General features: G+C 30.1%; 2 protein-coding genes across 3 annotated transcripts in view; one reads left to right on the plus strand and one right to left on the minus strand.

The window, feature by feature from the left end:
* The window catches only part of LOC111621950 (DNA-directed RNA polymerase III subunit RPC6-like), a 43,333-nt gene extending 32,875 nt beyond the window's left edge, over positions 1 to 10,458 (plus strand). For both annotated transcript variants that reach the window (XM_023364212.1, XM_023364211.1), the window contains 4 exons: positions 4,331 to 4,474; positions 6,145 to 6,252; positions 10,062 to 10,247; positions 10,317 to 10,458. In XM_023364212.1, coding sequence (XP_023219980.1) covers positions 4,331 to 4,474; positions 6,145 to 6,252; positions 10,062 to 10,247; positions 10,317 to 10,394 — 516 coding nt within the window. In that variant the 3' untranslated portion in view covers positions 10,395 to 10,458. The remainder of the gene's footprint in view (positions 1 to 4,330; positions 4,475 to 6,144; positions 6,253 to 10,061; positions 10,248 to 10,316) is intronic.
* The window catches only part of LOC111621949, a 91,092-nt gene continuing 79,109 nt past the window's right edge, over positions 10,372 to 22,354 (minus strand). The window contains exons 14-17 of the mRNA XM_023364209.1: positions 19,130 to 19,271; positions 14,025 to 14,108; positions 12,865 to 12,974; positions 10,372 to 10,511 (exon numbers count right to left, since the gene is read on the minus strand). Of these exons, the coding sequence (XP_023219977.1) occupies positions 10,466 to 10,511; positions 12,865 to 12,974; positions 14,025 to 14,108; positions 19,130 to 19,271 (382 nt within the window). The 3' untranslated portion in view covers positions 10,372 to 10,465. The remainder of the gene's footprint in view (positions 10,512 to 12,864; positions 12,975 to 14,024; positions 14,109 to 19,129; positions 19,272 to 22,354) is intronic.

Consider the following 22,354-nt stretch of genomic DNA (forward strand, 5'->3'; position numbering starts at 1 on the left):
AAATGAAACTTGAATAAACAGAAAACAGGATGTGTGACATGATTAATCTTTTCATGGAAACAAAAGCATATAGGTGATCACACTTGAGAATATGTGGTATAATTGAGAGTGCAGATTAGTGAGAGTCTACTGTATTGAAGTTTTATTGATAACAAACATAATATCAATCAGTAGTCAAGTAGTTAAAATTACTGAACACTGATAATTGGTTTCAGATTCATGCCTGATTGAAGGGCTATGTGGCATTTTCTGGGTTTTCTTCACAAGTCTCATATCTAAATAGGACTGATTTCCCTTAGAAAATCTTTGGGAGGCTTCCTTCTTGACAGATTGATTGGCTAAGGCAATCAACACAATGCAACACAAACAAAGTAACCAACCAACCAACAGTCATAGTAGTCACTTTTGGATGCTTAGTCTCAAGTGATGTGTGTAGAAACACAAACATGTTGAGCATATGTGGTCTCAACTTGTTCTGTTAGACCATTTACTGAATGAGTTTGTGATGTGATGATATGACATTCTCAACACAACTTGAGCATGGTGACATGTTTCTAATAACTTTTCCACACTCACATGTTGCTAATGACTAATGCAGTGTTTCCCAAACTGTTCTGTAGAACACCAGCATTCCACAGAAAGTGAATAAATGTTCTGTGAAAAATTATCAAAAGTAATATTAGCCTGGAACACTTTTTATTATTATAATTTTTCTTTTAGAATAATGATTATAATTTGTTATTATTATAATTATTCCTTAATTAGCATTTATTTTGGTATTAGTGCTTTCAACTATTTTATATTTGATTCTATATTATACTACAATGACATCTCTGATTTATTTTGAACTGTTTTGATAAAATGTTCAGTAACAAAAATTAATCATTCTTATTACAATTGCTTTTACATTATTTGACACAGTTTACTACTTTTCTTACAAGCATTGTTACAATTCACATTTACTTTTATATTATTTGACATTTCTTATTTATAATCTTATAATTGTTTTATAAAGGTAACTTTAATATGAAAAACAATATTTGTTTCTGTTATACTTCTAACAAATATTAGAAGTTAAATATTATTCAAAAATTACCCATGAATGTTTGGTTAAAGACAGGAATTTAATATGAGGGGCAAGTGTTTCTGCTAACACATCTATATTGGAGAAGAAATGGAATTACAAACTGTAGTTTCTTCAAAATCTAATATTAAAGAACAATTATGACACTTGTTCTTTAATATTAGATTATAAAGAACATAAAGAACTTTTTGTATGTGTTAACTGTATTGCATTTAATGGTGAAGCTCATACAATTGGAGAGAGACTCATAAAATTTTGTGTGAAAGACTTTCTGTCATGCATGTTACACAGCAGGCTGCTAAAAGAATATTATTTGCCATATCAAAGATCTTTCTGCTGACATAGAGAAAGCTAATTCATTGACTTAGAAGAATTTGCAGTGAATATGCATTGCAGATGGGTGAATCTAGATATCACAGTTATGTATTTGATAAAAGTTTTGAAGGAGGTTTACTCATGCAAATGTCTACACTAGTAACAAAAAAAAAAAAAATTACCTACCTGTATATTTAAAAACTATTTTGGATAAAGTCATAAAAATTATCAATGTAAAATCTTGACCACTTCACTCCAGATTATTTGAAATTTTGTGCATTGAAATGGGTAGTGCACATATTGCACTTTTATTACATACTGAAATGAAATGGCCATCCAGAGGAAAAGTACAAGAGGCTTTTTGAACTTCATAGTGAGTTATTGGTACTCCTGACATCACATAATTTAGGACAAAATTCTATTGAATTTTTAACAAATTCTTCTGGTTGATGAGCCTTGCATATCTGGCAGATATTTTTACAAAGTGCAATGAAACTAACTTATCATTACAACAAAAGAATATTACAATTCTGGATTTCTGCAGTTGAACAGAATAATTTTGTTTGTTTTCCTGCCTTGAGTGAAGCTTTGACTGAAATAAATTCTAAAATAGTAGTAGTAGTAGTAGTTTTTAATGTAATTTTAGAACACTTGCATGACTTAGAATCAAAGCCAAACAATTGTCGTATTGAATTGGGCTACTACTGCTACTATTAATAATCAAATTCTAAATAATTTGGTGATTGTTTGGCTTATTATTAAAAACAGTGGACTTTGAGATATTTATAGATGTAATGACATACCAACAACTGCCGTAAATTGCATGACTTAGAATCAAAGCTGTATCATTGCAATGCATCAGGTTTCTGTTAATGTTTATAAATGTACTTACAATCAAACCTTTTGCAATATTTTCCAAAATCCAGTGAGGACAATTCCTGGGTTCAGAAACCTTTACAGTGACAGCTAAGCCAGCAGGCTTCAGCACAAGTGATTACAAAAATCTAATTGATTTAATTAGTTACCCTGAATTACAACAAAAATACAAGGAATTGCCATTTCAGTTAAATTTCTCCAGAAATGGTTTAGAGTATCCCAATGTGTCAAAACTAGTTATCTAGTTATTTTTGGTTTTATCATTTAAAATGAGATATTTATGCGAGGCAGAATTTTCATATTATGCTGCTAACAAAATCAAAGTACAAGAACAGACTTGATGCTGCATCAGATAAAAGAATTCAACTTTCTAATGTTGTGCCTGATATCAAAAGAATTTGATTCATAGACCCAAAAGCATCAGTCATTAAGAATGTAATTTTATTATATATATGCTAGTTAATTATTTAAAATAAAACACACAAAATTAGTAAAATTAACATCTGAGAATAAATGTTTGTTTTTTTTTCCTAACACTTAAATAGTAAGTAAAATAAAGGAATACAATAAATCAATGTAACATCAAAGTGTTTTGTTAAAATTTTAGGATTTGTGCTGTTGTAGGGAAATGCTGGACTAAAAAATTATTTTAATTTTATTATTTAAATTATTTTACAGAATTTACATTATATTACAATTGCTTTAAAACTAATAATAAAAAAAATAATTAGAAAACTTATTTTTTACAATTTATTTGTTTGATTAATCATTATTTTTGAATGTAACTGTAGTCTTTAATGACTTTTTCAATATAGAATAAATAATTAATAGCCACTATTTTAAATTATTTAAGATAATCAGAAAGGTCTTAAAATCCAAAATATTAATTTCTATGTATAACATCCTTTTAATCCAAAGAATTTTCTTGGTAGACGATCTCAGCTTTTTGGTCAGAAAATTACGGTTTTATTTTGAAAAAATTTGAACTACAAATGCATTTCAGATTGGTTTAAGTTTGTAACCCCTCTTCAGTAAAATATAAATCTTTTAATATAAAATATCAATATAAAATCTTTTTGTGAGATATAAACATCACATAAAAAGATTTCTACAATACAAATACTTACATAAATAATGTCATATCCTTTATTACAATTTGTATATATTTTAACAACACTGAAGAGGGGTTGGAAACTTAAACCAACCCGAAATGCATTTGTAGTTCAAATTTTTTCAAAATAAAACTGTAGTTTTCTGACCAAAAAGCTGTGAGATCGTCTACCAAGAAAATTCTTTGTATTAAAAGGTCGTTATACAGTCGACCTCCCCCCATAACACAGTAGATACGTTCTGGTTTTTATGAAATCCATTTTCTACAAGTCCTTAAATACACAAGCCAATCATAGCCCGGTACGTATGCAGTTTACGGACTACAGCTGTTTGAAAGGTTTTCTTCCATAAAATTAATCGATTCTAGACTAATTTGACTCAACATTTCCAAAATACATATAATAAATAAACTATGCTATAAACAAAAAATTGCAGGATTACTGAGTGTGCACCACTTGATGACGCCATTGCTTAAGCTTGTTTTCATCGTGGAGCAGTGCATCAAATGGCGCTTGCGTGCTTCCTGATAAATTATTTTTCTGCGAAAAATTCGCTGAACTTTGGAGACATCATTAATATAAATATAATTTTTATGGCCGTTAAATAATAAATGGTTTTTAGTAGGTCCGCTGCTCGTTTAAACTCAACGGTTTGTGCAATATCCGCTATTGGTCTAGATTTGACCAATCCTGTCGCAACACGAGTCGGGGATGACGTTTTACTGAATTGTACAAGTCTCTTTTAGTGTGTTTATACGAATACGGCCGCAATTTTTCGCAGTCATATAGGAATCCGAACTATATGAACCTGTTTTATAGGGGGTCTACTGTACATAGAAATTGAATAAACAGCAACCATACTATATTAATCAAAATATTAAGTTTGTATTTCATTTTTTAGTTGATTTGTTACAATAAATTAATTTTACCTGTTTAAAACTTTTAGGCTTCAAAGAAGAAAGTTTATATGCTATATAATGTAGAACCAGATCGTTCAGTTACGGGAGGTGCTTGGTATAGTGATCAAGAATTTGAATCTGAATTTGTTGACATATTAAATCAACAATGTTATAGGTATTTGCAACAAAAGGTTTGTTTAAAAATTAAAATTTTGAAGTTACTATATTGTTTTTAAGTTTCTGCTTGGCTAATATAAAAGTTTTCCTTAACATCACATTTATACAATGATAAATTTCTAGTAGCTTTTTATCTGGCTATTCTCTTAAATTTACTATATTATGGAAAAATTTTATTAAGCCAGTTCATTAATTGAACTTATGCAAGTCTCTCTCTTAAAAGTATCTATCAGTTTAGGGAGGAAATTCCTATTTTTTTACCATATAAATTTTTCAAAATCTCTAAATCTAATATCAGAAATTCAGAAAGGAAGGCCTGTCGCCATAGATGTGTATGTGTAAAGCCTGGAATACAAAATAAATGGTGGTCCCTTTTGGACAGACTTGTCTTCGATGATTACTAATATCAGAAATGTCAGAATGCTTAGAATAAAGTGTGATTATGATTTATGCATGAATTATATTCCTGGAGTGATTCTAAAAGATTTGTGCAAATTAAGACCAAATAGCTAACCAAAATACAGTAGAGCATCGATTATCCAACTCAATTGGGGACTGGGGTTGGTCAGATAACTGAAAAGTATGAAAAAATACATTATTAGTATAGTATATTAGTAATATTANAATTATGAGTGGTTGTTTGTTTTGTGAGCAATAAAATAAATTATACTTTTTGGCCGGCGATGCCAAATTGCAATTCGTTCCAGACTGCATACTATTAATAACAAACAAAACTTACTAATACACCTTATCTTGCAGCCAAAGTTTATTACTTCAAACGTTTGAAGTAATAAACTTCGGCTGCAAGATAAGGTGTATTAGTAAGTTTTGTTTGTTATTAATAGTATGCAGTCTGGAACGAATTGCAATTTGGCATCGCCGGCCAAAAAGTATAATTTATTTTATTGCTCACAAAACAAACAACCACTCATAATTAGAAAATTAAGCCTTGTTTAAATACTGGCCTCCCTTTCATGGTCGAGCCAGTGTTGCCAGCTAAAACATGCAAAAATGTAACAAAAATAATATTAAAGTAGCCAAGACATAGCCAAATATTGTAACGCCACATCACTAGCGGACATTTGAATTTGCCGACTAGAACATGGTCAGTTAACGATGTGATAGTTGATCGGGGGTTGGATAATCGATGCTCTACTGTACATTAAAATTAAAGGAGCATGTTCTCTGCTAACATTTCTAAGCAGATGGAAATGGGAGATACAAGAACAACCATCATACTCAACATAAGTCCAAGTGACTTTGACATTTTCCTGAAAACAAAAGAACTTAGAGACATCACTTCAGAGATGCTGACAGCTTCCTTTCTTCTTAGGCTAGTCTCTTCAGATACCAGCTAAAAGTAACACTGCTGATATACGTTGCAGAAGTTTAGCATAAGGTTGTTCACAAAAGTGAAGACTACCTCAAAGGACTGCAATCATCATTAATTATAAAATAAAATAAAGACAAGTTCCAACACTGCTGTCATTGCAAATAAAATAGCCCTTGTATAATCAAACCAAAATAATCCAATGATATAGGTAGTAATAAAGTTAGTTAATAGAAAGCAATAACAAAGCTTTTATACTGTAAATGCTTGTTTATATAAAGAAATTTTATTTATTATTATTATTATTATTATTATTAAGAATAATATAGCTTCATAAGGATTTATATATTTTAGGTAAATAATGCAAAATCACTATGTATGGATCCTATTTCTGAAAGAAATGCATCTTATGTTTCATCTAAAGAAGTTTTAGAATATATTACCAAATTAGGAATTAGTAAGGTATGTATAAATCAATTTTAAAACATACTATATATATATAGTGTGTGTATGCTTTATTAACTTGTATTATGTGAACTGAGGGGGTTAGAGTGCTGAGATTCTCCCCACTTATTGGCTTCTTTGTCAGGGATGGTTGATGTGGTAAACAAGTAGGAGGGTGAGCGAGGTCGTGACGAGGTGTCGGTCGTACTCAAGGATGACACATAATTAAATATGTTGTTATTATATTTAATTATCTATAAGCTATATAAACGAGTACAAAGGCTACAAAAAGGGAATAATCCAAAAATGCTTCTGAATTGTGACAAGGACAGACGATCATCAATAAGTCATCTAAATTCTGTCCTTTATAGGGCCCAATATCTTTTAAGTTCAACTAGCCTAAGTTAATCTATAACGGAGAGAGCGAGAGTTAGAGTTCTCCAAAAGATTACCTTTTTAGCCATGGCGATCAAGATTTGAGGAATCAGTATGTCAGAGCACGGAGCAGGGGTTCGAAAGGATCCTAGCTGGTGTCTTCCCTTTGGTGATTGCCCCAAGGTGCGAGTACAATCCCTTTTTATACCCGTCCCGCAGAGGGAAGGAAGATCGGGGAACATTCTGATGCAATTCCATGTAAGTTCGACTTGCCTGAGGTTGTTTCGATTTCTGACAATTAATATAAACATTTTGGTATATTTATTACTTCTATCTGGTATTATCAAATTTATGAGTTAGAAAGAGTGACAACAGTTGTCAAACTAACAGAATTAATGGCTGGAGGTAACTAAGGTTAGGGTATGTAATGCAACCTTAGTAATAATTGTTCATTTGATGGGTCATCTGATCAGTTTTATCATTGTTAGAATTGGACGGAGTAGGAAGTGGGTGGTTTGGTTTGGTTTGGACTCCACTTGCAGGTGACCTTCTTGGTTACCCTCTATCGTATAATGATGTGAGGTTTTTGTTAATTGGCTAGTTATTTTGTAAATGGTAACGAAGGTGTAAATGAATCATCCCCGGTTGCAAGGGGAGAGGTTCGGCAATCGTTTGAAATGTCTTTGAAATTTGGGAAGGTCAATTCTTGATGTGATGCAGAAAGGCGAGGGGTTAAAAGGTCCTTCGGGGAACTGGAGGAAGAAGGGAAATAATAACTAAAAAAACAGAAAGAGAGGAGAGCTTGCTTCTTCACAATTTGCATATATATATGCAATGATTTGTTACAAAAGAATTGTGTTAAACTTCAAAACATGTTTTCCTTTTTATCTTTTATTTTACATTACTTCATTTCTATGTAGTGATTGATCAGATAACTACAAAAAGCACCAGCCAAATTGCTGTGTATACAAGAAAAAATAAGTCATACTACTCTCTTTCAATAGAAAAACAAGGCTACTATGTGCACGGATGAAAATTTCAGACAAATTATATTAAAATATCTATTAGTAAAATTAAAATATTAATAATGCAAAATGTAGTGCAGTGTGTTGGTAATCTACTGTTCTGTGTGCCATGATTGATGCATATACAGTCGACCCCCCCTATAAGACAGTAGATACGTTCCATTCTTTAGGAATCCGATTTCTTACGAGTCTTTCCAATCACAGCCCGACATGTGTCAAGTTTACAGACTACGGCTGTTTGAAAGGTTTTCTTCCATAAAATTAATCAATTCTAGACTAATCCGACTCAACATTTCCAAAATACGTATATTTTTTTTGGAAATAATCCGTATAAACTACGCTATAAACAAAAAATTGTAGGATTACTTACCGAGTGTGCACCATTCGACATCGCCATTGCTCAAGCTTGTTTTCGTCGCGGAACAGCTCAGCAAACCGCGGCCGCGATTTCTGATGTTATTTTTCTGCGAAAACTTCGTTGAACTTTGGAGACATCATTAATATAAATAATTTTAATCGCCGTTGAATAAGAAATGTTTCTTTCACAAGAAATGTATAAAATTACAGTACTGTATTAGACTTAAGGTACCTATTTACATACTGTACAGACGATAGTTCGCCTAAACTCTCCATAGCGTGGCGCCAGGCGGTGGAAAATATATATATAATTATAATAAAGTTACAATAAATTAAGTTAATATATAATTATATATACAATACCTAATACTGTACATATAATTAATATATAATTATATGTACAGTACCTAATTTATATATAATACTGTACAGATGATAATCTCTCCGTAGTGTGGCGCTTGACGGCGCGGAAAGTAGTTTGGCTGCCCGATGACATTTTACGTAATTATAGGAGTTTTTTTTTACCATTTTTTACGGATACCGTCGCAATTTTTTCGCTGTCTTGTAGGAATCGTAATTATAGGAACCCGTTTTATAGGGGTCTACTGTACTAGGTTCTGAAGCATAGCAAAATGGAAAAATTGAATTGTGATAAATTAATATTAAATGCCATTAGTAAATAATTTGTTGAAAATTAAAATAATTATGCATTTTTATTCTTATTATTTTTGGCTAAACCAAAATATCATTGCTTTGTCCAGGACTTCATAATTTTCTGGTTAGACTAATCAAATTTGCCAGAGCTTGAGACAAAAAAAAAAAGTGTTATTCACAGTGTTGATGTCCAAATGATGCATGATATTTTCATGTCATTAATCATTCATTAATGACTGTTGTTTATTCATTTTCAATTTTGTTTCTATTCTTCCCTTGTAAAGAGTAAATAGTTGTTTAATAATATAAAGAAAAGGAACTTATTCTTATATCTAAATATATAAAATTACTTGTCCTGACTGAATGACTCATTCATCATCGCCCAGAGCAAACTGCTGAACCTAAAGAGGTAAAATTTGGTACACAGTTAGGTTACGTCATGAAAACGTGCACTAAGAAGGGATTTTTTGGAATTCCCCCCGCAAGGGGGATTAAGGCTTAACCGGAAGAACGGCTTCTACTGTACTATTTTAGATGCAATTTTTCGTTTTCAACTACGTCTAGTCTTCATTGAGTACTTAGGTGTATTAAATTGATAAAAATATAACAATGTCTGAAATGTTATCTATTTTGATTTTAAAAATGTTCGGACCGTTTTAAATTTGAATTTTTTTTTGCTTATTGGTTTGATTATAGAACAATTGTACATGTTCCACAAAATTCATCAAATTGAAAACAGTTCGTTTGATTCTTGGCAGTTCTCATCATTCTCAGTGGTAGGTGTTATATAACAATTACTGTGGTTGTTGAAATACTGAATATAAATGGGGTTTGCTTGCAAAATCCTCGCAGGCAAAGCTGCAGGTAACAGCTAGTGTTATCATAAAGCAGGAACAAGGATAATTCTATTTCTCATGGAATGAATGATTTCTAAAATCAAATCACTGCCATTCATCATCACATTTATTGGTGAATGAGTACAAATGTGTGTATGAACTCTTAAAAATCAGAGTGAAAAATTTTATTACTTTGTCTTCTCCTTCAGGGCATTTTCATTTTTTTACAACAGAGGAATGTAATTTGTTTTGTATTATATCTAAATAAATCTTACTTGTGTGAATTTAGTATATTTAAAAATGATACTGATTTATATTTTTATAAATTTTTTATTTGCAATATTGAAACATCAAATTAATTAATGTACAACATTTCATCAACAGTTATGCTAGTTTTATACACATTTTTATAATCTTTCAATATTAATGAAAATAAAATCATAATTATAGAATGTAAAAACTACAGAAATAGAAAAAAACACAGCAAAATTGCATAGTATTCTTAAATCCAGTACAATATATACAATACAAGAAACATATTTCCAAAGATTTAATAATAAATTTTAATGTTTTGTTTAAGGTTGAACTGAAACTGGATGAAATAGAAAATATTCTAGATTCACTTATATATGATGGCAAAGCAGAAAAAACAGTTGTAGCAGCCACTACTTCACACAACAAAAATGGAATGACAAATCTTTACAGGTCAATAGATCCTTTAATTCAGAGTACGGGATTGATGCGGATACCTTGTAGCGTTTGTCCAGTGAGTTTTAATAAAATTTTCTTGTTTATGTGACAACATAATTTTAAAATAGACTTACCAATATTATAGGTATTTGAAGACTGTCATGAAGGAGGAGCAATTTCACCTTCCACTTGTCAATACATGAAGGATTGGTTAGATTATTGATCAAACATTTGATGAAGATTTTGTAAATATGTGATTTGTATGTTCTACTAAAAATAAATAGTCTTTAGTTTTTATAAACCTGCAATGTGACTATTTGCATCAAGCTGTTGTAAGAATCTGAAATGAATGAAATAAATATTTTCTTAATACAATTTACAGACAAACTAATCTCATGCTTAAAAGAGAATGAGCAAGTTCAAAGGCAACACACAAATCCAGCATGCTTATTTTCAGATGATAATTTTCTGAATGAGTTTTATTTCATGCAGATATTATTATTATAATGTTAGGATTAAAGAATGTAAATTAAAAAAAAAAACACATTGTAATTTTTCTCAGATTTTCCTCAATGCACTTAGAACCTTGCTATATTCTCATAAACCTGTTTAAACATATACATTAATATATAATTCTTAGCAAAAAATTGTGTATACAATATAGCAGAAATAACAAATTATGGGTATAACTACTACAATTTCAGAATAGTCTCTGCAGAATATGGATAATTCAAATATCAAGTTTGAAGAGACCACCAAAAAAATTGAGCGATTTGAATATTGGCATCAAAACATATAGTACTATAACAATTTATTAGTATTCATTACAGTACAGGTACTGTATTGTATTATGTTATTTTTTAAATTAAATACAATACTTTTTCACTACATCTTTTTAAGAAAGCCTGAAATTTTGAATAGTTGAACTGACTGTTGATTTGTACAGAGAATGGGTGGTTTGGACATGATGTAAACCAAGAATTATATAGTAGTGTACATGTATGTAACATGAGTTGCTCATTTGTTAATTGATTTAACTCCACAAAACAAAAAAGTAGAAGAATTGATAAAATAATATACATCTTTTGTTTAAATTTAAAAGGAATTTTAAAAATCATTGTAGTATGTATTATTACAAGCAGAACTTTTATCTATGACATATATCCTTGGAATAATGATTAATTATGCAAAAATGTAAAAGTTACAGTAATAAAGGAGTTAATTTGGCTGAATGGCTCACATATAGGTGTAAGAATATGTAGTTTTCTATACATCATACATTCACAAACATAGTTTAACACAATTAAACCAATTACAAATTCAATTGCAAAATCTGTCAGTGTATTTTATGAAGTAAAATTACAAAAAAATTTAGTGGAAGTTGGCTAAATAAATTAGGCAATTAAAGTACTGTTTTTTTGGAGTGTTTTATAATCTTTTTCTAGATACTGAATATACAGTACAGTACACAAGCATTCTAACAGGTTTATCTGGTGAAAAAACATTAGCATTAAAACTACTGTACCTATCAGCATAGATACCAACAACCATGATTTGGTCCTGCAATAGGTATAATTCTCCAAAAAACAAAACATACATTTGAAAGTACATTTTAAAATAAAATCTTTTCCAATTTAGAATATACATTTTGTCTGAAGCAGATCTTAGGAGAAGATTGAAAATGTTCATTTTTTTTTGTTTTTGAAGAATTATACCTATTGCTGAATCAAGGTTGTTGGTGTCTATACTAAGTGTTTTGTCCAGTTTTGTGAGGTAATAACTTTTTAACTACTGTACCTGTATCTAATGACCATCTAACTTTGGAAACTTCAGATATGCTTTAACTGTTCTCAACCTCACTCTGAGTTAGAAAGCAAATTTTAAAATAAGCTGAAGTTAAGAAATGTTCTGCATACTATACTCTGGAATTTTCCAATCAATGTTACAAATGTTAATTCATAAACACACATTTTATCTAAATATTGCAGATGATTTTTCATAAACTTCTCACAATTCTACTTCAAATTATCCAAAACAAATTTGAATTAAAGAGGAATTTTTACATTATTTCTATAAATTCAATGGTTCACTTCAAATTAACCACAAATTCAAGTTAGAACTTGGATTATTGAAACATTTTCATTGTAATAAAATACATCTGAAAGTTGCAAATCTAGAAAATATTTCACCTGGTTATTTATTGATAAAATTCATCAGTAAAAAATATCACTTAATCCAGATGATATATTTGCAACAATAAAAATAGTTTGAACAAATAGTTTTATAAAATGAAAAAAAACAAATAGAAAATATGCATGTAAATTCATTCTTTAATCAAAATGCATCAGTAATTAATCTTGATAGTTTAATATGAGATGTTTATTCATATATTTCTGTTTAAAATGATAAATTCTATGTAATCAGGAGTGCTGTGTAGTTCTGAAAAAGTTTTTCAATTCATACTTCAAATGAAGATTTGTTTATAATATATACATGTAAATAAATTCTAATATGCCATTAGTTTTGATGCAAATGAGATAAATTTTATATGAACAGTAAACAAATTTATCAAAAAAAATTCCACTTTCTTGTCAATTTAGTTTCTTAACACTTTACAAATAGAGTAAAAATCTCAAATTTTTAACAAGAAGTATGCTGTAATATATTTTGAACAGAATGGTATTATTACTTACTGTGGATTGTGTTGTTCCACACGAGCTCTTAAGATCGAAGGTCCTAAAAATGTGGACAGCTGATTAAGACATTGACTTGCAGCACTTGATGTTAAAGGATTTTCACTACTCTGAAATACAGAAATATTTTAAAAAAATTTTCAAGTCTCTTATTTTTTTATGGAATATTTTCAATTAATGTGTTTCTTATTTTTTATCCATGACTATTGCAAAAGTTCATAGCAATTATTATTTCTTTAGTAGGCATAAAAAAAACAAACTGTTTAGTAATGTCAATTATGGAATAAAGTTTAGAATTAATAATGAAGCAAAAATAAATATGCTACAAAATGAAATATAAAAGCTAATCAAAATAATTTTTTAAATAAAACCAATTAAGATTACAGTGTATATTATTTGTTAATCTACCACCCTAAGACTGGTTTTGAAAGTGGATGAAAGAAGCAAGTGAGTGGCAGGATGTGTTGGAGGCAGGGTACTGAATAGTAATCATAGGTGAGGGTTGTGGTCACTGACAACCTTCCCCTTTCCTCTTAAAATGGGTAAAAGAAACATTGCGTTCAATGGTTTCCAGATGTGGAGAACAATGTACAGTAAGTGTGAAGTTCATAGAAAAGTTTTTCTAAGAATATTTCCAAGCCTTTCTCACACAAGGGAAGATAGGATAGGAGTGTTGGTTATAAGTTATGGAACCAAGGAGGTGGTGGCTCAAAAAAGTTTGGGAATCACTGTCCTGATATAATAATAAAGGCTCTCTTAATTTTTTGAAGAAAAATGCAATTATTATAATTCTTATAACATTATTATAGAAAAAAAAACTATTTCAAAGAAGATCTGGTTTTTAAACACATGTAACTATTTAAAAATATTTTTTAATTTTGAAAATTTATAATCATAAAATATAGGATTTAATTCTTAGTATTTTTGTAATATATGATTTATGTTCTATTATTATTATTATACTGTTTTTGAAGCATAAGGATAAACAGTGGAAAAATTAATATTTTTAAAATATTTCCTTCAATTTCACAAAAACAAATTTAATGTGTTGCAACAGATATATTTGCAGTGATCATCTTGTGTTAACAATAGCAATTTGGAAGGGAAATGATTTATAAATAAATTTTTAATGAATTATATATTTTCAATTAGTAACTTACCAAGCTATAGAATATGTCGTCCAAAAAATTTTCCAAATGAAGCTTAAATGCTTTTTTCCCAATTCCACGGGCAATATTGGGTAGCTAAAAAAAAATTTCAATACATTAATGTAATTTATTCTCATTTTATTAATTTTTACAGAACTATGACTCATACTTATGTATGTATGTATTTTTTCCAGGGCTGTGGAGTCGCGTAAAAATCTACCGACTCCAACTTTGACTCTTCCTTACCATCCAACTCCGACTCCGGCTAAAACACCAAAACTCCACGACCCCGACTCCACAGCCCTGATTTTTTCTTTATCAATTTATATTGTCTATATAGTAATAATTTGTTTACATATTCTGTAATATCATTTAAGTCTGCGTTATTTATATCTACATTAGGAAATGTCTAAAACAGTTGGTTTCCACCCCCAGTAAAACAAAAAGAAAAAACACCCCAATAAAATAATAAACATTAATAAATAACAAGGTAAAAGTACCATGTAACATTAATAAATAACAAGGCAAAAGTACAATTACATTAAGTGTAAATCCATTCTTTATAATATATAGCTTTAAAAAAATTGGAATTGCAATATAAATACTGTTCTATTCACATGTATTTCCAGTAGTCCAGTATTTTATTTCATAGATCCTATGCAATAAAAAATTGCAAGGCAATAGAATGGGGTGAAAAAACAGGAATTATCGTGAGTTCTTGCAGTGGGTATGCAAAGATTTAGCCAGTAATTTGAGATTTGACCATTAAAATATTTATAACAAAGTATGTGGTTGGAATATTTCAAATGATCTGAGAGATTGGGTAGACCAAGGCAAATTCTAGCAACATCAGGGTTATCAATATAAGGGAGATTACAGAATTTATATATCAAGGAATAAACCTTATCTAATATGGATTGTACTTTGTGAAATAAATATGGAGCAGTCATTGCCAGACAGGTAAACCATGCCAACGGATGAAATGGACATCAGAAATGAACGAGTTTATCATCCATACTTACTTCACCATCACAATACTCAAAATAGATATAACAGCATACAGACAACAGTTACATCACTTATTTTCACAACATTATCATCTCACAGTCACTATACAAAGAGTTGTTGATCAAAAAAAGAACAATTATACATAACAACCTTATACCACAAATAACACAAAAACATATCAAACAACAAATTCCAGAACAATTAAATCAACAAACAAATACTCCCAACATCAACAACAATCTCATTACCTATCAGGATCATCAAGATACATGCATTGACAATACTGTTCCTACCACCACTATTTTCACTGAAGCTGACAATATCAACACTTCTTCACTGCATGAAATAGATTCAGGTTTAATTCATACTCTCTCTCTCTTCTTTTCCAAGAAGCAATCACTAAATTTACAGGCACTAACCCTGCACAATAGCCACGCATAACGTGGCCATTGTGCAGGGTTAAGTGCCTGTAAATTTAGGGAAAACACTGTATGTGAACACTTACATATTACCAGATTGTTCTCATTCTATTTCTATTCTCTCAGACATTCACACACTTGTCTATGCTGGTGCAGTCACAGTAGTGACTTACCATGGACTAAAACTGCATCCACAGTGAGAAAGAAGCATACAAATCAAAAACCCTTCAGAAGTTTGCCTGGCAAAGAAGAATAGAAACACAAATAAACAATATTAGACAGCAGCTAGGCAGGCTGACAAAATATGCTAACAACAAAACACCTAAATTAATGAAATAACTAAAAAAGATTTTCAAAAATTAAAACATACATTAAGCACAATCAACACAATGTCCACATCTCAGAATACATAGACACACTGAAACAAACTTGCAGCCAAAACACAAAAATTCAAATAATACAAAATTTACTCTGTATGGAAACAACAAAAATTATTCACAAACAATGAAAAACATCTACAGGCAAGTTAATACCAAATCCACTACTGATTCCCAACACAATGACATGCCAACTGAGAACTCACAAATTATTGATCTTCTTTTCGGTCTACTGCTGTCATGCAGATTGGATCAAAGAAGAGAGCAAAGACATGCAGGACACACCTGGTGTAAGGAACCAAGTCCGAGCATTATTTTTATTTACTTTTATTTTTGCTTTTTATTATATTTTTGTTTGGGGTTTATGTTTTGTTAGGACGAAGGTTTCCTCACTATTCACCTTAGAAACTTGAAATTAGAAGAGAAACCAACTCATCGACGAGAGAAAAGCGCCGTAGAAAAACTCGCTCACACTTGCGCTCCTGAGTGGAAAAAAGTAAGTCTGCACCAAGAAAAGGGGGAGACCCCACAAGCACAACTTAGGGACTCACTAAACCTTAAAGAATAAAAACAACCCGAAAATAGTCAAAAAGAATAATGTTAAAGGTTAGCGAGTATTGTTGGAAAATAGGCTGCCAGACAAACAGAAAAAAGTTTGTTAGCAAATAAGTATGTAAATGAGGGGAGTGATTGCATTCAGAATTGTGACGTCACCTCACAGTATAAAGTCCGAATGTCAAGTGAAGATGACCAAGGTGAGCTTCTGTTAGCAACGAGCTTCATGAGCTTCGTAGCAGCAAATGAGAGAGAGGTGTCTGATAGGATAAAGTAGTTCCAAGGCGATTTTGAAGTTATTCGATTTGTGGATCGACGAATAGAGAAAGTCTTGAGAGTTGAGGAAATAGGTTCCTAGTATATTGAGGTGACATTTGGGATCTTTAGTTCATAAGAATTATTGTACATAAATTAAGTCTTTGATTTTGTCAAATTCCAAAGGGGAATAGAATTAAGTTAGAAAATAGATTGATCTGAGTTTGGTCGGGTTGATTCTTATTGATTTTCATTGAATAAATTGTTATTTGATTTTTACTAAATATTGTATATAATTATTATTAGAATTTTTATTAAATATTTGATTTGTTATTGACAAACTTGGTCATTATTTAATTTCGATGCACGCTAAAAGTCCAGGCCTGGCACACTAACGCGAATCCGCGGAAAGTACCAGTTAGGGAATGGCTATTTCTGGCACACAGTTGTGTCGATAATCGTTGGAAAAGTCGGAAAAATAATATAGTACTTTACACTAGTATACATTGTGTTGAAATCAATACATAAGACGTCCATTGCACAATGCAGAAAGCACACAACTGGACAACATTCACAATTTCTGGTACAAAAAATAGACATCCCTGTACCAGGAACTAGCTAAACATTTAACTTATATCATCAACAGACATGCCAATTTTTCTCATGCAGGGCATCACCTATATGAAACCAAAAAAACAACAGCACTAAAGACCCTGCATAGTACAGAGCAATTACATGTCTTTCAACACTTTACAAGATTCTTGCCTCTTGCATTGCAAACAAAATACACAACATTCTTACAGAATAGCTGCTGTAAAAATCACAAAGGTTGCAAAGAACAACTACTCGTTGACTCTGTTATCCTACAGCAAGTTCATAAGCAACACAGAAACATACATATGGCATACATTGATTACAGAAAAGTATTTGACAGTGTCACACACTTGGCTGCTGCACACACTTTGCATCTACAAAATGCTCATTAGTTCCCTTGGTTTTACCATGCTTCACTGGAGAACATTACATCTTAACCTCCATAACACTCACATAAAAATAAATCAAATATACATTAAGCAAGGAATTTTTCAAGGAGATTCCTTGAGTCCTCTTTGATTCTGCCTTGCACTTAACCCTTTAACACATTGAACAAAACACAAATGGTTACAATATCAGACACAACAAAATAACAGTTCACATTATTACACCTCGTACACGGATGATATCAAACTTACACATACACACAAAATCAGCTTCATCATCTCTTACAAAGTACACATACAAACTCAAATGATGTAAAAATGGAATGGAATTTGGTCTAGACAAATGCAAAACACTACACATTGAAGAAGTTCGGAAGAAAGGAGACTTTGTACTCAGAAGTGGAGAAATCGAATCCATGGAAGAAGGCAAGTTTTACAAATATTTAGGATTCCAACAGGCCAAACTTACAGAACATGCACAGATAAAACAAAGATTAACACTCAAATATCAGAACAGATTACATGCAGTACTAAGAACATACCTAGATGCAAAACATACTATTAAAGCTATTAACACATAAGTTGTCCCTGTACTCACTTATTCTTTTGGAGTTATACACTGGATATGCACAGATCTCGAGCATCTCCAAAGGAAAACAAGAACAACACTTGCTAAGTATAAACAATATCATCCAAAATCATATGTAGAAACACTAACTCTTCCTTGTAAAGAAAATGGCCATGGCCTAAATAATATAGTCAACCTGCATTACAAATTCTGACACTGACAGTTTTCCACAAAAAATAAGAAACATCAAGATTACATAAAGCTATAACTCTGGCAGACACAGAGTTATAGCTTCAGTAACACATACCTTTAAACTTACACTCTGAGCTTTTAAATACAATATGTCACATTGTTAGGAAGTTTCTAGAAGTTGACACACATACCAATGATACAACTTAATGTTACACTTGTTTGGGTAGCTATATTTTGACTTTACTGCAGCATAGCACTTGGCACCAGTATCAGCTGAGCATGACATTTGCAACAATAATAATAAAATTTTTTTTTTAATTTTCAAGTAACTTATGTTATTTTAAATTTAAAGATAATTAATTTTTTAAGGATTAGTTAATTGGAGGATTTAAAGATATTTAAGAATAACTGTTATCATTTCTAACAAATTTTCCACTTCTTAATCATTACAATTTTACTAATGTAAACAGATACAAAAATTGTTATTAATTAATAATTTTGTCTTATTCTAAACTGATAAAATGAAGACAAAATGTACAATTTTTTAAAATATTTAAATAATGACTTTTATTATAAGTATAACAAAACATAAATAGTAATGAAAATAATGATAATGATTAAGAATAAATAATAGTAATAATAAATAGTAATGCTATAAGTTTAAATAAGAATCAAGGATGATAACATGAAAATGGTATGATGGGAAAGGTAATTTGAAATTGAAAAATTTTAACTACTGTATAGTAAAAAATATGTATCTTACTTGTTGACATAATGTTTCCAGGAGAGATAAATGATGTGTATAATGTCGATAACTCACTGCTTTTGTTATCAAATCAAGAAATTTTATGATTTCCTTTGAAAATGCTGTGTTTTGAGATAACACTGCAACCAAATGAATACATCTGTCATAAGAAATATAATCAATAAGAATAATATAACAACAGAAAATTATTATAAAATATAAAAATTATTTGATATAATAAGAGAAGCATCTCAAATGGAAATGCTTGAATTTTTCAAATTTTTCTTAAGATGAAAAAGTGAAAGAGTTTTTGTGCTGAGATATTTTTATTTATAAGTTGCAGACATAGATTGCATAACAAAATTTAATTTGGAATACATATGGCAGTGTCTACTCCTTAAAAAGTAATTAAAGGGATGATACACATTGCAATGATTACAGTGAACAAATGCAAACCAGTGCATTTGAGTTGGCCATAGTTATTAAAGAAAATGTTAGATTTATTTGAAAATTTTTGAAATGCATTAGAAATCTCAATCAATTTGATACATACACTTTTATCAGATATAATCATATAAAAAAATTTTTTCCTTTGCCAGGTATAATGATACATTTGTAATTATTGTAATATGTATTTTTGGTTTAGTTATCTTGTATTGAATACATACAGTCAACTTGCCTTACAGCAAACGCCAATAAATTCTAATTTTGCCATCACCCTGGCAAAACGTCATTGTCACAATGTTAATTTTCATGTGATAAAGCGAACAAAAATTTTACCAGAATTCACTAAACAAAATTGTGAATTAACTCCATAGCCGTAAGATATAATCCTATTTCCATTTATGGTTGCTTTTTACAGTTTTTGACATGAACAATAAAAATTAGTACTGTAATAAATGTTCTGTTTTAAGTAGAATAGATTTTCTCCTAATAAACAAAGATGGGTTTGATCTCTGATTGAGAGGAATTCAAACATCTGGTTTTGGCAGACCATTCTACTGTACTCAGAAAATAGGGGTTAAAGTTTAAGGACACCCACCTCTTTATATGGATGTGGTCCCATGCAAGTATGTGCTAGTTTGCATATTGGGGAGCACATATGGTGATGCCAGGTTGTGCCAAATTTGTTTTTTCTTTTTACTCTTTTGGCACCAAAGATATTTTCTAATTTTTAAAATAATTTTCAACAGGAAAAAATTATGAATTTCTTTTAGCTTTGTTTTGTTTAACCACTCTGATATACTATACTACACACTTAAATGGTGAATATCATCTCCTCCTCATTTTGTTTAATATGAAAAATCATTTAGAATTTGTTTTTGTTAATAAATTTAATTTTATTTAACTTTATTTAGCAAATTAATTCAAAATATAGTAATACCATGGTTTTCATTGACTTCAGTTTTCATCAATCTTCTCAAAAAATTTGTGTCTGTTTTCATCAGCGTGCCCATGTGATCTCGCTGCTAATTTTGTGAAAACAAAGTGTGTTTCCTGTTCAGTGTGGTGTTGTTTCTCATTGTGTGAGCATTACCATTATGTTTTCCTTGTATATACACGATTCTATCTGCTTTGTATATAGTATGTTAAACTGTCTCCACGTGAATCATATTGCTTATTCATTGTATCACTGATTTTACACAATGTCTGTTTAACTCATCCTATCTTATTTTCCTTGTATATATGCAATTTTTCTTTTTATGTTTATTTTCTTTGGTATTATTTGGTTACTTCACTTGGCATGTTTCACAGATGCAAGCTCTGCATTTTCTTCCCAATTGTGCCTAGTGGTATCAAGCTGAATAAAGATTATTTTGTCTGTCTGTGTGAACATTAACCTGCATGTCTAGCCAAACAATTCCAATGATTCCCCCCTTTTTTAGTTCCATCATGGTACCAAAGAAAGTTTCCATAGCCAGCAGCCCTTTGAATGCCATGTTGAATGTTCATTTATACTTTACATTAGTCTTTTATATTCATTTTATATTAATTTCTTATTGTTTTTAGTATTAAACACTGTATTTATTCTCTATAAAATGTATTTTGGTATGTATTTTGGAGTGTCTAGTACGAATTAATTGGATTTACATTAATTCATATGGAAATATTTGCCTTAGTTTTTGCTGGTTGTTTTTGGACAAATTATCAACAAAAATTGAGGTATCACTGTACTGTATTATATTTTAGAGATTTTGATTGTCTGTTAAGACTTAACTCCCTAAATTATACAGCCTCATCCTTGACCCTGAAATTCATTAATATGAACTTTTGATTAAGCAAACTAACTACTGTTCTCTTAGAAATTCATATTAACATGAGTTGACTGTATTGCTATATAAAATTCATAAAAATATTCAATTTACAAAGCATATCTGCACAAAAAAAAGCCATTTCACTTTTTCACTTCTTAGAGTTAGGAAAATATTTGAAAAAAGATCAGTATTTCCCCTTCTAAGTTATTAAGGTAGAATTAAAAATTTATACATTTCACTGAAGAAACTTGTGAAAAAATTAATTTACTTTGAAAAAATCAATCATGTATGTCTATAATGAAATTAAATGGAAGATTTTCAATATGTAACTGATGGATTTTTATTAATATGAACAATTCTATAATGTACTGTACAGAAGATATTTTATCAAAAATATTAAGTAATATTAAACTTTTTTAGTCTCAAAACTTTCACTGTTACTTCAACATAATATGTAGCCATAAAGCAATTGTAGCAATATTGTGAATTTTATATTCTTTATAAGAATTACTTCATACTTTATGTTTCACTCTTATTTATTAAAATATATAGTAAAACTTTGTTAAGTCAAAGTTTAAGAAGTTAAAGTTGAGTTACAGTTTCAAGTTAATGAGTTTAATCTCTGATTTTTTTCATGGCCATAAATTTTCCATTATCAAGAAGTTTCTCAAGAATATTTTAATAGAATGATTAAAAAATTGTATACAGTTTATGGAACTTTTGAGTGCATTGTCAAGATGCCCCCTTTGTGTCCTAATCAGAATGCTGGTAACATACTGTGTCAGTAAAAGGATGTCAATGCAAAGTTGCAATGGCATGGTGTTGTAGTGTGTGTTTATCTTGATTGTCTTTATTCAAATGGAATTTAAGAAAAATGCAGATTACAAACTTATCAAAGGATGGAGGGAACGCAGGGAAATAGGTTTGTGTTAAAAGTACCAAAAACTTTGACTTTAACAAGAAGTATATGAAAAATCCTTTATACTGT

Source organism: Centruroides sculpturatus, unplaced genomic scaffold, assembly GCF_000671375.1.
Source record: "Centruroides sculpturatus isolate CEXI.00-Female unplaced genomic scaffold, Cexi_2.0 scaffold31, whole genome shotgun sequence".
NCBI classification, from domain to species: domain Eukaryota; kingdom Metazoa; phylum Arthropoda; class Arachnida; order Scorpiones; family Buthidae; genus Centruroides; species Centruroides sculpturatus.